This window comes from Triticum aestivum, chromosome 3A, assembly GCF_018294505.1.
Source record: "Triticum aestivum cultivar Chinese Spring chromosome 3A, IWGSC CS RefSeq v2.1, whole genome shotgun sequence".
Taxonomy (NCBI): domain Eukaryota; kingdom Viridiplantae; phylum Streptophyta; class Magnoliopsida; order Poales; family Poaceae; genus Triticum; species Triticum aestivum.
Window position 1 is genome coordinate 689,232,379 of NC_057800.1, and position 16,098 is coordinate 689,248,476.

Sequence of the window (16,098 nt, forward strand, 5' to 3'; positions counted from 1 at the left end):
AATTTGTTGATACTTTGACACAAGATGTGATAACTACACATATCTTCTTATTTTTTTCAGACCAAGAGGCGGAGGTCTCCGCTGACAGTGCCCACCATGTTGCGCGGGATGTGCATCGACCTAGGTTTTGGCACCAAATTATATAAGGGTGTGTCATCGCAGGTGCATCTGGGATCTGTATTCACTACAGTTACCTGCGAGTCTGTAGGGTGATCACCAGCGAGCTAAGCGTCCCCTCGACCTCCCGACAGCATGACACCTTCTAGTTTAATCCCAGAGATGGCCCTGCTACCTTCATCCCTCCCTCAACCTCACCGGGAACTGTGAATGTAATAAAATCATGCAATGCTTTCTCATTTTTTTTCAACAACATATCATAGGATTTTGCAGGCGACTGAAGTAAACCATTGCTCATTGGTACCAATCACACAGTCGGCAACCTCACAAGGGGAGATAGGGTGACATAGAAGGAAGCAACGAAACCGATGGCAAATGGGAAGACTGAGATGGAGGTCTGATTTGGCGGCATCGCAGTCACCAACCCGCCAGTGAACGTCCTCTCTATTGATGGTGAATCATTCCCATTTTCCTCAATGTCATAGTTTCAGTGCATAAATTTGTTAGATTTTTTGCAAAGATGGTATGCTTAAAAGAATAATTCTTCTTCATGATAGTGATATTTAACGTAGGTCATAAATAAAATCACCACTTGTGTTATAGGCCATACTTACTCCATTTTTGTTGAGAGAAACATACTGATTGAATTAGGAGTGTCGGAATGCAATGAAGTGTTCTCCCGTTGCAAAACACGGGCGTATTTGCTAGCCTACTAATAAGAAGAGGTGTGTTTCTCCAATTTTTTGGTCCATTCATCCATATTAAAAGTTTTCATTTGTCCAAAATATTGGTATATTTTCTCGATCGCTATTTTTTTCCTTCAAGCGCACAAGCTGGTGTCTATTGGGCCTCACCCGCCATGTGACCCAGTATTATAGTCAAGAGAAACTTCTTTTTGAAGAAAATGGGTTTTCCCCCACCCCATTTTATTGAAAAATGAGGCAACAACAAGACATAGCTAAACTGTTTTCGATGCTCGAGCAAGCGAAGGTAGGTGAACCAGATTAAACCAAACTTTTTAGACAGGAGAAGGGAGAGCCAACTGCGACAAACGACAACATACATGATTTATCAAAGACAACCAGGCAAAACTATTATAGATCATCTAGCCTAGTAGGAATGAGCCTTCAGATAGAAGCCCCGGTTTCTGCCTTGGTGGATCATCTTAGTCTTCCCTGCTAGGCGATCCTCTGGACCTCTCCTCTTCTTTGGTCCAGCAGATGAAGGCATTCTTTCATCACCTTTGATTGTTCATCCGAGCACAAAACGGTCCGCTGGTGAAGAAGTAGGCTTATCTTTCCCAGAATAGTCCAGGTATCTTTCCAAACATCTCCCTGAAAAAAATCATTAAGAGTGGTCCATAAGCAGGAAATGGTAGCAATCTCAACCATAGCAAGAACATTTTTCTTGTTATTCCTATTCCACATATCAAACATAGCCAAAAAAATCATATCAGCTGAAAATCCAAAAATGTCAGCAATATCCCTCCAAATAAGCTTAGCAACAGTGTAGATTCTTGCTCATAAAAGAATAAGCAGGAGATATCCTCCAAATGTTGTCTTTTACTCAGATTATCTCTAGTAAGGATTTTATTATGAATAGCAATCCAAACAAAGACTAAGTACCTATGGGGCATAATTATCTTCTAACATTTATACTAACCTGGATTAGAAACCCACCCCTCCCCCATTAATACTTTATAAAAAGATTTAGTAGAATAATTACCAGAAGCTTATTAGGTTCACTAGAAGGAATAAAATTACTTACAGTCTCTTTAAGCATATTCCACATATGTAACACATCAATCAGGGGAAACACACCTTCTAAAAGTAAGTTTTAGAGTATGGCCATCCTACACTTGTTTGACAGTGCAATTCTGTTACTGACACAAATCAAACAATACCCAATATTGAGTTGTAAGAGAAATCTCCAGCCCAAGCTTCATGCCATAAGGATATAGTATTCCCATTCCCCGGGGCCGACCTATAGAAAGGCCTAATCCAACCAGAGCCCATGTAAACCCTTTCCATAAAGGGGAGCCCACTTGTTCCTTGCACTAGAAGCTGTTAGGTTTCTCAGTTAAGTATTTACGATCCACCGAAGTCACCCAGTTTTTCCCCCTTCTAGCAAAGTTTCTCCTAGACCAAGAAGCAAGCGAAGACATGTTTACTTCCCTTAAGTTAGGAATATTCAAAACCCCAAATTCTTTTCTCCGAGAAACCAAATCCCAATTTTCTAGGTGGTATTATGGATATCCCCAAGGTATTCCCAAAGGAAGTGTGCCATTTGAGATGTAATGGCCTCAATTGCCCATTTAGGAAACTTAATAATAGACATCAAATAGGTGGGGATACTAGCAATACAAGCTTGAAGAAGCACCAGTTTAGCTTCGTAGCTAAGCAGTCTCACCGTCCAGTCACATATTCTTTGGATAATTTTATTAATTATAGGTTGGAGTTCCTCTCTGCGCTGATTTGCAAAATGCAAAGGCACACCGAGATATTTTAAAGGGAAGGATCTCAGTTTACAGCAGAAAATCTGGGCTAGTAGTTTAGAAATCTCCTCCTCAACATTGAGAGTGATCAGATCACATTTACTAAAGTTAATTTTCATGCTAGATAATCCAACAAAACAAGATTGCAGCCATTTAACATTTCTAGCATTTTCCAAACTAGGTTCTAAGAACAAAAGTGTATCGTCGGCATATTGCAAGCTAATGATCCCTCCAGGGACAACATTAGGGAGAACCCCAACAATAATACCTACCTGAGAAGCTTTAATGAGCATTTTAGAAAACACATCAGCCACCAAATTGAACAGAATGGGAGAACGTGCCCCCCCCCTATTTTAACCGTTTCCCACTAACAAACAAGAGCTATTGTTATCATTTAGTCTCACACAAGAAGAACAATTCTAAATAGTGTTCATCATTTAACTAATCCATTTATTACCAAAACCCCTAGAAGAAAGCATTTACACAAGGAAATCCAAACTAACTCTATCATAGGCCTTTCCATAGTCCAACTTGAGGACAACCCCAGGTAGCTTGGACTCGTGGAGTTCATGAATAGTTTCATGAGCAGTCACCGCACTTTCCAGGATGTACCTACCTTTAACAAAAGCCGACTAGCAAGAAGAAAGCAGCCTATCACTAATAGGTCACTATTAGTCATGGCTTTACTGAAATTTTTTATGGAGCAATTGCCCAAGCTAATAGGCCTGAACTGTTTCATAAGCTTGGCATCAGGCTCTTTTGGAATCAGATTAATAATAGCATAATTAATTCTAGCCATATCTAATACCCCATTTTCAAAATCCCTGACTAAAGCCATGAAATCATGCTTAATAAGTTACTAGAAAGTTTGGTAGAAAAGAAAAGGAAGTCCATCACGGTCTAGAGCACCACAAGAGTAGGACTCCATAATAGCATCCTTAATTTCTTGTTCAGAAAAAGGTTTTCAAGAGCATCTACTTCAGCAAAATTCAATCTTTCTTGCTCAGGCCAGAAGGAGGGATCCAAATGAATGTTCTCCTTTTGTTCAAAACCAAAAAGGTTTCTATAAAAGTCTATGGCAATTTTCATCATGTCAGTGTTAGTGGTCACATGACCTTCATCCCCCATTAACATAGCTAAGTGGGGTTTCCTCCTCTGGTTGGCTAGGGCATGGAAATAATTGTCCCCTTTCAGAATTTTCTTAGTCACATGGCAGTTTCCTCTTTTCTCCAAATATCTTTCAACTCAGCTTGAATATCTTTCATTCTTTGATGATCAACATCAGAAATCAAATTCTTCTCAGAAAAAAACTTCAAGGATGTCAAATTCTAAAATCATGTCTCTTTTCTTCTTAATAGCAGCATCAATATTGATGCTCCATCCTTTCACCTCTTTCCTGAAAATTTTGTTTTAAAACTCCAAGTATCAATAGGAGAGTTATAAGGTGAAGGGGTAGACCAAATCTCCTCAACTAATTTAATTGTTGAGTAAGGAGAAACTCGGCTATTAAATTATCCCACCTCGCTTTCTTACAACTCACGCACCAATTTATATATTCTATGAATTGAAACCAATAAGCCGCCTCAAGGAGTGGGTCCCGTTCGGTCACAAATATGAACAGAAAGGAAAGGAAGAATTAAATTCCGCTTTTGTGTCGAGGAAGGAAGAAAAAGAATTAAAGAAGGAATTTATTGCCCTATTATGAGCCCTTGAGCATGAAGGAAAAAAAATAGAAGAAGAAAATAAATTCGGCAAAAACGAAAAAATAAATTAGAAGAAGAAAAATAAATTTTGGTTCTCTATGCATGCACTTATCTCTAGCCCCGAGAGGTTTTAAGTTGAACATGGCCAAATTGGGTCCCACAAAAACAAAACGCGGTTTCTTCATCTCACCAACCATTTTTGCAGATATATATATACGCTTTATAAATGCACCTTTGGGGCGTGTTGGAGTCGGACCCTTGAGCTCGATCGGCCTCTCCCCATGGAGCGGCGCGCCGACGCGAATGGCGACATCGTCCTCGAGATGGCCTCTCCCGGCGCCGACGACCACCAGCAGGGCGGCGATGGCGGCGCAAGCGGTGGTCGGACCCTGAGCTTCAGCCAGGCGTACAAGATGCGACACCGGACACCTCAGGCACGTATATAATATCCATGCATCGTTACTTAATATATCGATCTCCACCGATTCTCGACCAGATCATGATTTTGTTGCATGGATGGATGGGTGTATGTAGGCGTTCACGGTGTCGCAGACGCTGCTGCTGAGCTTCCAGTCGCTGGGCATCGTGTACGGCGACCTGGGCACGTCGCCGCTCTACGTGTTCCCGTCGGTGGTCCTCCCCGGCGCCGGCGAGCGCGACTTCCTCGGCATCCTCAGCCTCATCCTCTGGACGCTCACCCTCATGAGCCTGGTCAAGTACGTGCTCATCGTGCTCCGCGCCGACGACCACGGCGAGGGCGGCACCTTCGCGCTCTACTCGCTGTTGCGGCAGCACGTCAACTTCAAGGGCGGCACGCCGGCGCAGGTCACGCGGCTGCCCTCCGACCTCCACCTCAGGTTCCACGGCAAGAAGAAGAGGCCGGAGCCGTCCCGCATGCAGAAGTTCCTCGAGGGCAGCGCCGCCGCGCAGTCGGTCCTCACCTACGTCGTGCTCGTCGGCACCTCCATGGTCATGGGCGACGGCGCCCTCACGCCGGCCATCTCAGGTACGACCCGACGTACCAGCAATATTTTCTTCTGTTTGAATTGAACAGTTTGTTAAGTTGTTCAGATATTTTTCCTAACCGTCCGTCCGTAACAACCTGATTGATCTCTTTTTTGTCTGTTTCTTGTTTCCGGTCAGTTCTTTCGGCCGTTCAAGGGATCCAATCGAGATCACCCAAGATCGAACAAAGTAAGAAGGAGAAGAAGAAGATTTCGTTACTACATTATCTGCTAGCAGATCATTGTGATTTGACGTGCGGTTAACATTTTCTCTGTTGCAGAGCATGTGGTGATGCTGTCGGTGGTGATCCTGCTGCTGCTCTTCCTTTTCCAGCAGATGGGCACTAGCAGGGTCAGCTTCTCCTTCTCCCCGATCATGCTCGTCTGGTTCGGGTCAATCGCCATGATCGGCCTCTACAACATCATCGTCTACTACCCGCCGGTTCTCAAGGCCGTCAACCCCTACTACATCTACTGCTACTTCGCCAGGAACGGGGCCGCCGGCTGGGAGCAGCTCGGCGCCGTCATCCTCTGCATCACAGGTGTCAAACTGTTCTCAAATTTATGTCATTCTTCCCAAGTTTATTAAACACAAAAATGGAGATTAAGAAATTTTTAAAATTGCACTGAATCTGAATAGGTGCTGAAGCTATGTTTGCCGACTTGGGTCACTTCAACAAGAGATCAATTCAGGTACATTGCCCCTGCAAATTGTACCATAATGGTATACAAAATGTTACTCCCTCTGTAAACTAATATAAAAGCGTTTAGATCATTATTTTAGTAAACTAAACACTCTTATATTAGTTTACGGAGGAAGTACTGTATTTAGTGCTCAGTGGTATCATTTTATTTATCATGCAGGTGGCGTTCTCGACGGTGGTGTACCCATCACTCATCCTCGCGTACGCCGGCCAGGCAGCGTACCTGATCAAGAACCCGGCTGACCTGAGCACGGCGTTCTACAGCAGCATCCCGGGAGCCCTGTTCTGGCCCATGTTCATCGTCGCCACCCTCGCCGCCATCGTTGCCAGCCAGTCGCTCATCTCCGCCAGCTTCTCCATCATCCGGCAGTCCATCGTGCTCGACTACTTCCCCCGCGCCACCGTGCGCCACACCTCCGACAAGTACGAGGGCCAGGTGTACTGCCCCGAGGTGAACTACCTCCTCATGGTCTTCTGCGTCCTCATCACCATCGGCTTCCAGGGCGGCCCCGAGATCGGCCACGCCTTCGGCGTCGCCGTCATTTGGGTCATGCTCATCACCACGGCGCTCATGACGGTGGTCATGGTGGTTATCTGGGACGTGCACCCGGCGATCGCCGCCACGTTCTTCGCCGTCTACGTGGCCGTCGAGGGTCTGTACATGAGCTCGCTGATGAACAAGTTGGCGCAGGGCGGGTGGGTCCCGTTCGCCATCACCGCCTTCTTCCTGGTCATCACGGTGTCCTGGACCTACGGCCGGAAGAAGAAGAGCGAGTACGAGGCGGGCCACATGATCTCCGGCAACGAGCTCGCCACGGTCGTGGCCAGGTCGGCCCGCGTGCCGGGGGTCTGCTTCTTCTTCACAGACCTCATGAACGGCATCCCACCCATCGTGCGCCACTACGCGGAGCACACGGGCTGCCTCCGCGAGCTGCTGCTGTTCGTCACCGTCAGGAGGCTGCCGGTCACCTCGGTGCTGCCTGAGGAGCGGTTCCTCGTCGCGGCGGAGGAGGAGGTGCCACCGGGGGTGTACAGGTCCGTGGTGCAGTACGGGTACATGGACAAGCAGGACATGGAAGGCGAGGAGTTCCTGGAGTCGGTGCTCGCCGCGCTCAAGGAGATCGCCCGCACAGCCGAGGAGGCCTCCATGATGGATCGAGCCTGCAGGAGCGGGGTGAGCGTCGTGATCGGGAGGACGATCCTGACGGCGAGCGGCGGGAATCGCGTGCATGGATGGTTCAGGCGATTCGTCGTCAATCACATGTACAGGTTCCTGCAGAAGAACTTCAACTCGGGCGTTTCCAACCTCAAGTTAGATCATGACAAGACGATGCAGGTTGGGATGAACTATAAGATTAAGCTAGATTGAATTTGTTGCTACATTTTAGAACATGTAATACCCACGCATTTCTGAGCCTAAATTCGAAGACTCCTTTTGCTCATTAGTCATGTTTCTTATATTTGATTACCTCTCCTTTCTCGCTTTTCTTGATTGATTACTTGCTGCTCGTAGTTAAGTTGTCAGCCGTGCGCTTATCCGGCGCTCCCACGGCTTCTTTTCCATTTGTGCTCACTCCTTTTCAATTTCCTCCCATATCTCAAACAAGATTGCATGCATGATCCCGGTTACCCCAGGAAGAAATATCGGGCGGAAAAATGCGGAATTTTAGTTTGCTCGGTACGAAAAAAACCTGCCACGCACACACCTCAACTATTTTTGCTGCATTCCCATGCGTGCTATTCGGATTTGCCTTTCATAAGTATGCAACAAAGAGGTCATAATATAGATGTACTCAAGTTAGTTGGTCATTACTCATTACAAACTTGTGCAGCGAAATGGGATTGGGGTTGTGAGTTGTGATTATACCTGGCCAAATGTCGGGCCGGGCCGGGCTTCGGGCCGGGCCAAACAAAGCCCGTTGCAAAAAAACCTGGGCCCGAGCCCGGCCCATCAGTCAAAAAGCCCGACGGGCCTCGGGCCACGGGCCGGGCCTCTTTGTTAAATGGCAAATATGGCAGGCCCGAGCCCGAGCCTGGCCATCGGGCCTAAAAATCAGGCCCAAGCCTGGCCCATGGGCAAGGTCGGGCCGGGCCGGGTTGGGCTTTTTTAGATCGGGCCGGGTCGGGCCGTCCGGGCCGGGTTTCCCATGGCCAGGTCTAGTTGTGATGGGTCATGCATTTAGCTGGGTACTTCGTCACAACATTTCGGTGGCGTGTGACCAAAGCTTTACTAGTTATGCGACCATAGTTTTATGTAAAAGATACATGAAACTAGCAAAATAAATTTATGGAGCACTAGTTCATTTTTTGCTTCTTTTCTACTCACGGATGAAGCTCAACTGGGTGTTGAGTCATTTGTTGGCCGGACCTTTGTGGACAGTTGACAAAATAGCAACATATCAACTCCTGAATCTATCCCTCTGGATTAGTCCCCACTACCAAGTGATCGGTTACTACTGTACAAACAAACTGAGTTATGGCACGGCACGCTGTTAGTAGCAACACTTATCACTGACGGGCAACCGGGTACTTCAACTCCGGTGTTTCCAACCTCAAGTTTGATCAACACAAGATGTCGCAGGTTGGAAAATTATAGTTAGACTGACACTGTAAAAAGAAAGATTAATGTAGATTGAATTAAACCATTCAACTATATATGTACTAGCTTACATATTTAAATTCACTGGTAACTCGCTCATGCTCATTTTGCAAGCACCACACGACGAGGTTCGTCATTTGAATTATTTCCTCCCGGCGTGGGAAACTTGTAGGAAATGAGATGTCACAATCTCAAATCTTATTAGTAGAAATATGAAAAGAGATGTCATTTGGTTCATATCATAGGAAATTTTTCACTGAGTCTAAACTAATGTTGATTTTTTTATGAAACATGGAGGATACGAAGAATTCCTTCATAGGAATTTTCCTATAGAAGTCATATCTTACAAAATTACTATAAAATTCCTCCAAACCAAAGGAGGCCGAAACTTTTTGACATATATATACATTCCTTCGATGTCACCGTCATATGGGTCATGCTTGTGACGGTGGTCATGGTGGTGATCTGGGACGTGCACCCGGCGCTCGCCGCCGCGTTCTTCGCAGTCTACGTGGCCGTGGAGGGCGTGTACATGAGCTCGCTGATGAACAAAGTGGTGCAGGGCGGGTGGGTCCCGTTTGCCATCACCGCCTTCATCCTTGTGATCACGGTGCCTTGGACCTACGACCGGAAGAAGAAGAGCGAGTACGAGGTGGGCCACATGATCTCTTGCCGAGCTCGTCACCAGGTCAGCATGCATGGGGGGGGGGGGGGGTCTACTTCTTCTTCATTGGTCTTATGAACGGCACACCGCCCATCGTGCGCCACTACGCCGAGCATACGGGCTCCCTCCGAGAGCTGCTTCTGTTCATCACCGTCAGGAGGCTTTCGGTCACCTCGGTGCTGCCCGAGGAGCGGTTCCTCGTCGCGGCAGAGGAGGGGGTGCCACCAGGGGTGTACAGGTCCGTGGTGCAGGTACATGGACAAGCAGGACATGGAAGGCGAGGAGTTCCTGGAGTCGGTGCTCGCCGCGCTCAAGGAGATCGCCCGCACGGCTGAGGAGGCCGCCATGATGGATCGAGCTTGCAGGAGCAGGGTGAGCGTCGTGATTGGGAGGATGATCCTGACGGCGATCGGCGGGAAGCAAATGCACGGTTGGTTCAGGCGATTCGTCGTCAATCACATGTACAGGTTCCTGCAGAAGAACTTCAACTCCGGCGTTTCTAACCTCAAGTTAGAATTTAGATCGTGACAAGACAATGCAGGTTGGGATGAACTATAAGATTAAGCTAGATTGAATTTGTTGCTACATTTTAGAACATGTAATACCCACACATTTCTGAGACTAAATCCGAAGGCTCCTTTTCCTCGTTGCTCATGTTTCTTAGACAGATTACCTCTTCCCATTATCGTTTCTTGATCTTCCCTTTAACGTTTCTTGATTAATTACTTGTTGCTCATAGTTAAGCTGTCAGCCATGCGTTTATCCAGCGCTGTGACGGCAACTTTTCCATTTGTGTTCACTCTTTTTCAGTTTCCTCTCATATCTCAAACTTGATAATTCCCACACCGATTTTTGGTTACCCAGAAAATATATCGGACGAAAAAATGCAGATATTTTTTTGCTCGGTAAGGCGATTTCTCGGCAACTTTATTTTTCGCTCTGTACCAAAAACCCTGCCACACACACACACCTCCACTAATTTGGCTGCATTCCTATGTGTGGCTAATTTTTCTGCATTCCTATTCGGAGCTGCCTTTGATATAAGTAGGCAACAGGAGCTCATGATAGATGTACTGAAGTTGGTTGGTCATTACACACTTGTGCAGCAAAATGGAAATGGGGCTGTGAGTTGTGACGGGCCATGCGTTTAGCTGGGTAATTTGTCATGACATTTGGGCGGCGAGTGAATCAAAGTTTTTGCTGATCATATGCGATCATACATAGCCCATACATTAAACTAGCAAAATGAACTTATGAAAAACTAGTTAATTCTTGATTCTTTTGTACTCACGGATGAAGAGATCGAGGCAGTTGTTCCCTCTTCTAATTCTAACTCTGCCCCGGCCCGATGGGTTCTCTATTTCCTTCTTTAAAAAGTTTTGATCTCTGCTTCGTTCGCTGGTATGTGCGATCATTCAGGGCTTCAGTTTGTGGACAGGTGACCTTTCTCGGCTTAAGTATGCTATCCTTTCTCTGATTCCCAAAATCAAAGAGGCTGACTCTATTTCTTAGTTTCATCCGATTGTCTTCATTAATAACCTAGCCAAGTTTCCGGCCAAAGGTTTCGCAGTCTGCCTATCCCCGGTTGTGGATAAAGTTCTTAGTCTCTCACAATCTGTTTTCGTGAAGGGGGATAGATTGGTAGGAAAGACCTGTTGGAAATATGAGCAATTTACCGAATGATTTTATCAACAGAAATATTAGATAAAGTATGACTAATATAATAGAGATAAAACAAGTCATGCGTTCGGACAGAGAGATGGTAAAGAGTATCTGCATATATGAACTTGAACTAAACACATCTAGAACAGACACTAGATGAAGTTGTATATATGAAGTAGAACCTAACACATGTAGGACGGAAAGTAGAGCAAAGAACTATGTCATGACATATAACAGAAAGAGCAATAACACGTACGGGACTGTAGCAGTGGAAGCGCTGGACTTGGGGTCGGTGTCCTCGCGTGCCATGTCGTCAAGGAGATCGTGGACGTCGGGGAAGAAGTCGTCGGCGACTGGATCGTCCGTGATGAAGCAGCCAGTAGTCGCGCTTCGGAGGCCTACATGACTCAAAAGGTGCGGTTTCGGAGGCCTACTGTCCCGACCTGCGGTGCACGCCGCAAGCCGGGATGGGGAAGATCGTAGCAGTAGCACAGTGCTCAGGAACTTGTGGCGAGAGGAGGAAGAGGTTCTGGTGCGTCTCTCTGGGAGGAGCGACCTCACTTTTATAGGCGCAAGAGAAGGAGGCGAGAGGGCAGCGACGGGAGGCGAAACGAAGAGACGAAGGCGAAGCGAATAGCTAGCAGCCGAAGGGCTGCACTGTTCGCATTCGAACTCCACTTTCGCAAAAATCTTTTCAGCTCCTGTGTGACCTTTCGTATACCCGTAGTACGTGGCAAAAATTTAGATATCGGCTCGGCTCATTCCCGCAACCCGCGGCGCGGCACGGCGCGTCGTGGCGAGGCGGGCGGCGGCGAAGGAGCGCGCGAGGATATTCCTCTTGTTCTCATGCTCATACAAGTGAGAAAAGAACTTTCCTTATAAGGAGGTCCAACTCCCACTCAACTAACAATGTGAGACTAAACTTTAGTAGTATCCCTTGCCTTGCACAAATGGGCTAAGTGGGCTTCTAGGATTTATTAGAAATTTCTAAAACTGCTATTGGGCTAGACCCAAAATAGACAAAGTTCCAGCAAGACCATCGCTCGTCCCCGACCGTCACTCATAAGGAAGACAATCAATAAATAAATCATGCTCCGACTTCATCACATAACGGTTCACCATACGTGCATACTACGGGAATCACAAACTTTAGAACAAGTATTTCTTAAATTCACAACTACTCAACTAGCATGACTCTAATATCACCATCTTCATATCTCAAAACAATTATTAAGTATCAAACTTCTCATAGTATGCAATGCACCTTTTATGAAAGTTTTTATTATACCTATCTTGGATGCCTATCATATTAGGACTAATTTTATAGCCAAAGCAAATTACCATGCTATTTTAAAAGACTCTCAAAATAATATAAATAAAGCTTGAGAGATCAATAATTTTTATGAAATAAAACCATCATACGGGTCATGCTTGTGAGACGGTGGTCATGGCGGTGATCTGGGACGTGCGACCGGCGATCGCCGCCGCGTTCTTCGTAGTATACGTGGCCGTGGAGGGCGTGTACATGAGCTCGCTGATGAACAAAGTGGTGCTGGACGGGTGGGTCCCGTTTTCCATCACCGCCTTCTTCCTCGTGATCACAGTGTCTTGGACCTACGGCCGGAAGAAGAAGAGCGAGTACGAGGTGGGCCACATGATCTCCGGCAACAAGCTTGCCGTGCTCGTCACCAGGTCGGCATGCCTGGGGGGGTGGGGGGGGGGGGGGGTTGGGGGGTACTTCTTTTTCATCGGTCTTATGAACGGCACCCTGCCCATCGTGCGCCACTACGCCGAGCATACGGGCTGCCTCTGAGAGTTTTCTGTTCATCACCGTCAGGAGGCTTTCGGTCACCTCGGTGCTGCCCGGGGAGCGGTTCCTCGTTGCGGCAGAGGAGGGGGTGCCACCAGGGGTGCACAGGTCCGTGGTGCAGTACGGGTACATGGACAAGCAGGACATGGAAGGCGAGGAGTTCTTAGAGTCGGTGCTTGACGCGCTCAAGGAGATCGCCCGCACGGCCGAGGAGGCCGCCATGATGGATCGAGCTTGCAGGAGCAGGGTGAGCGCCGTGATCGGGAGGACGATCCTGACGGCGAGCGGCGGGAATCAAAGGCACGGCTGGTTCAGGCGATTCGTCGTCAATCACATGTACAGGTTCCTGCAGAAGAACATCAACTCCGGCGTTTCAAACCTCAAGTTAGATAATGACAAGACGATGTAGGTTGGAATGAACTATAAGATTATGCTAGATTGAATTTGTTGCTGCATTTTAGAACATGTAATAGCCCACACATTTCTGTGCCTAAATTCGAAGACTCCTTTTGCTCATTACTCATGTTTCTTATATTTGATTACCTCTCCCCTCTCGCTTTTCTTGGTTGATTACTTGCTACTCGTAGTTAAGTTGTCAGTCATGCGCTTATCCGGCGCTCTCACGGCTTCTTTTCCATTTGTGCTCACTCCTTTTCAGTTTCCTCCCATATCTCAAACCCGATATAGTTTCCATACGGATCCTGATGCATTAAGATTTTTATTTACCAGGAGAGAAAATGCGGTTTTTTATTTTGCTTGGTACCAATAAGAGTAAGTTCAATGAGACGACCCATTTCGTCCACGGCCGTTCGTTTGGGTCGGTGCGGATAGAAAAGTCGGCCCAACGCGTCGACCCAAACGGACGCGCGTCCGCTTTCGCCCGTCTGCCGACCCATTTTCGGTCCATTTTTGAGACTGATTTACGTCGGTGCGGACACAAGACGGACGCGCGCGCTTGCCCTCTTTTCTCACCGGACCCGCTGGTCGGTGGTACATTGGTCTCTTCACATCAAACAACACATCCTCGCCCGCCTGCTTCGTCGCCGACGCCGCCGACCATTTTTCCGATAAAAATGGATACATAGATAGTTCTAGCGTACACAGATAAAAGAAAAAACCAACTATTCGTCGCTTTCCGACTCCGACTCGGTAATGTCCTCCTTCGACGTCTGAATGTAGGCGTCAGCATGCTGCTCGTCTTCGAAGTCCCAACCCGACGTTCCTCGTAGCTTCAGTTTCAATTGAGCGGCCTGCTTCCGCGAACGCTTGTCCTCCCGATAGGCGGCTCGCTCTGTCCTCCTCGCGTCTCTCTCCGTCCTCCTTTGCTTGTAGAATTGGCGCTCGTCGACGATGTCCTGTGAGAAGTGCTCGCGCCACACCATCATGGCTTCCAAGTTCATCTCGGCGATGGCGAGGCGACACTGCCGCCTCAGGTGGACACGACGATCCTCGTCAGTGAAAAGTCGCGGGAGAGGCGCGAGATCCTGCGCCCGCTGGCTCGACACATCGGGAAAATTCATATCCCGACGAGGCCTCAAGAGGTGCCACGCCGCCCCGTCGTGCGCGCGGGCCGCCTCGTCTGCGGTGTCGAAGGTGCCGAGGATGAGGCATTTCTCGCCAAACCAGATCTCGAAGGAGAAGGCGCTGGAGCGGTGCTCGCGGACTCCGCGAAAATCCGAAGCGCCCAGGCGGCCATCGACATGGTGGCGCAGAGGTGACGAGGCTAGTGAGAGGGGGCGAGACGAGTGGGCGGCGGACAGTGTGAACGGAGCGCCTTTTTATAACGAGCGCCGTCCACGGCGCGCGCGCGAACCTTTCCCGCGCGTTGGAGCGCCAAAACCAGCACACGCTAGGCCGCTTTTCCCCCGCGTGCTGGAGCGCCAAACCAGGGCGACGGCATGGCCGCTGGAATGATCTAAAGCGCTCGCGGTCATGAAATGGGTCGGCCCGTTGGATACACTGCCGACCAAAATCTAAAAAAGAGCGGACGGCGGGTGGGCGGCCGATCCAAACGGATAAAAAATGGACAAAAGGTTTGGGTCGGCACGTTGGAGTTGCTCTAAACACCTCGACTATTTTTGCTGCATTCCCATGCGTCCTATTCGGAGTTGCCTTTCATAACTAGCTTGGATAATTTTTCTGCATTCCTATTCGGAGCTGCCTTTGATATAAGTATGCAACGGGATCTCATGATAGATGTACTGAAGTTGGTTAGTCATTACACACTCGTGCAGCGAAATGAAAATGGGTTGTGAGTTGTGACGGGTCATGCATTTAGTTGGGTAATTCGTCATGACATTTGGGCGGCGAGTGAATCATAGTTTTTACCGATCATATACGATCATAGCCGATACATTAAACTAGCGAAATAAACTTATGAAAAACTAGTTAATTCTTGATTCTTTTGTACTCACGGATGAAGAGATCGAGGCAGTTGTTCCCTCTTCTAATTCTAAGTCTGCCCCCGGCCAGATGGGTTCTCTATTTCCTTCTTTAAAAAGTTTTGGTCTCTGCTTCGTTCGCTGGTATGTGCGATCATTCAGGGCTTCAGTTTGGGCACAGCTGACCTTTCTCGGCTTAAGTATGCTATCCTTTCTCTGATTCCCAAAATCAAAGAGGCTGATTCTATTTCTTAGTTTCATCCGATTGCCCTCATTAATAACCTAGCCAAGTTTCAGGCCAAAGGTTTCGTGGTCCGCCTATCCCCGATCGCGGATAAAGTTCTTAGTCCCTCACAATCCGCTTTTGTGAAGGGGAGGGTTATTCTTGATGGGATTCTCAGTCTTCATAAAATCATACATGTCCTCAGGGTGAGGAAGACGAAGTTTTGATCCTTAAATTTGATTTCGACAAGGTGTATGATTCTGTTAGCTGGGATTTATTACGCAATGTTTTGTTGGCCAAGGGTTTTGATGGGGCTTATGTGCATCGTCTTATGCAATTTGTGACCGGTGGTCACAATGCTGGCTGTAAATGGTGTGATTAGTAACTATTTTGTCAATGGTAGGGGCTTGCGGTAGGGGGATCTCATCTCCCCGCTTCTTTTTAAATTTGTTGCTGATGCGCTCTCATGTATTTTGTCTCGGGCCGCTGGGTCAAGTCACATTTCTCCAATGGTCTCGCACGTTATCCTGGAAGGAGTTAATCACTTTCATTACGCTGACGATACATCATCATGGTTGAGCTTAACGATATATGCATCCACCATTTCAGTGATCTGCAACGCAACCGTTAATTCAGTGCTAGATATACGTATGCTCCTCTCATCACAATCACAACCTTGATGTGATCCCTATTCTTTAACTTACACGCTCCAAACACATCCACTTTAGCATTGGAGT

At 47.4% G+C, this 16,098-nt stretch overlaps 1 protein-coding gene across 1 annotated transcript; it reads left to right on the forward strand.

Annotated features, from left to right (window-relative positions):
- The first annotated feature begins 4,545 nt into the window (after positions 1 to 4,545).
- LOC123059125 (potassium transporter 6) lies at positions 4,546 to 7,487 on the forward strand. Its single transcript, XM_044481765.1, has 6 exons — positions 4,546 to 4,748; positions 4,849 to 5,320; positions 5,458 to 5,508; positions 5,600 to 5,860; positions 5,959 to 6,011; positions 6,183 to 7,487. The coding sequence occupies exons 1-6, from the start codon at positions 4,596 to 4,598 to the stop codon at positions 7,389 to 7,391; spliced, it is 2,199 nt and encodes a 732-aa protein (XP_044337700.1). The 5' UTR covers positions 4,546 to 4,595; the 3' UTR covers positions 7,392 to 7,487.
- Positions 7,488 to 16,098: the final 8,611 nt, after the last annotated feature.

What these genes read in the sequence shown, in the direction of transcription:
- LOC123059125 (XM_044481765.1), top strand. Translation starts at nt 4,596, where the DNA reads ATGGAGCGGCGCGCCGACGCGAATGGCGACATCGTCCTCGAGATGGCC. An exon ending in TGCGACACCGGACACCTCAG is followed by an intron (nt 4,749 to 4,848) that starts GCACGTATATAA and finishes GGGTGTATGTAG; the next exon opens with GCGTTCACGGTGTCGCAGAC. An exon ending in CCTCACGCCGGCCATCTCAG is followed by an intron (nt 5,321 to 5,457) that starts GTACGACCCGAC and finishes GTTTCCGGTCAG; the next exon opens with TTCTTTCGGCCGTTCAAGGG.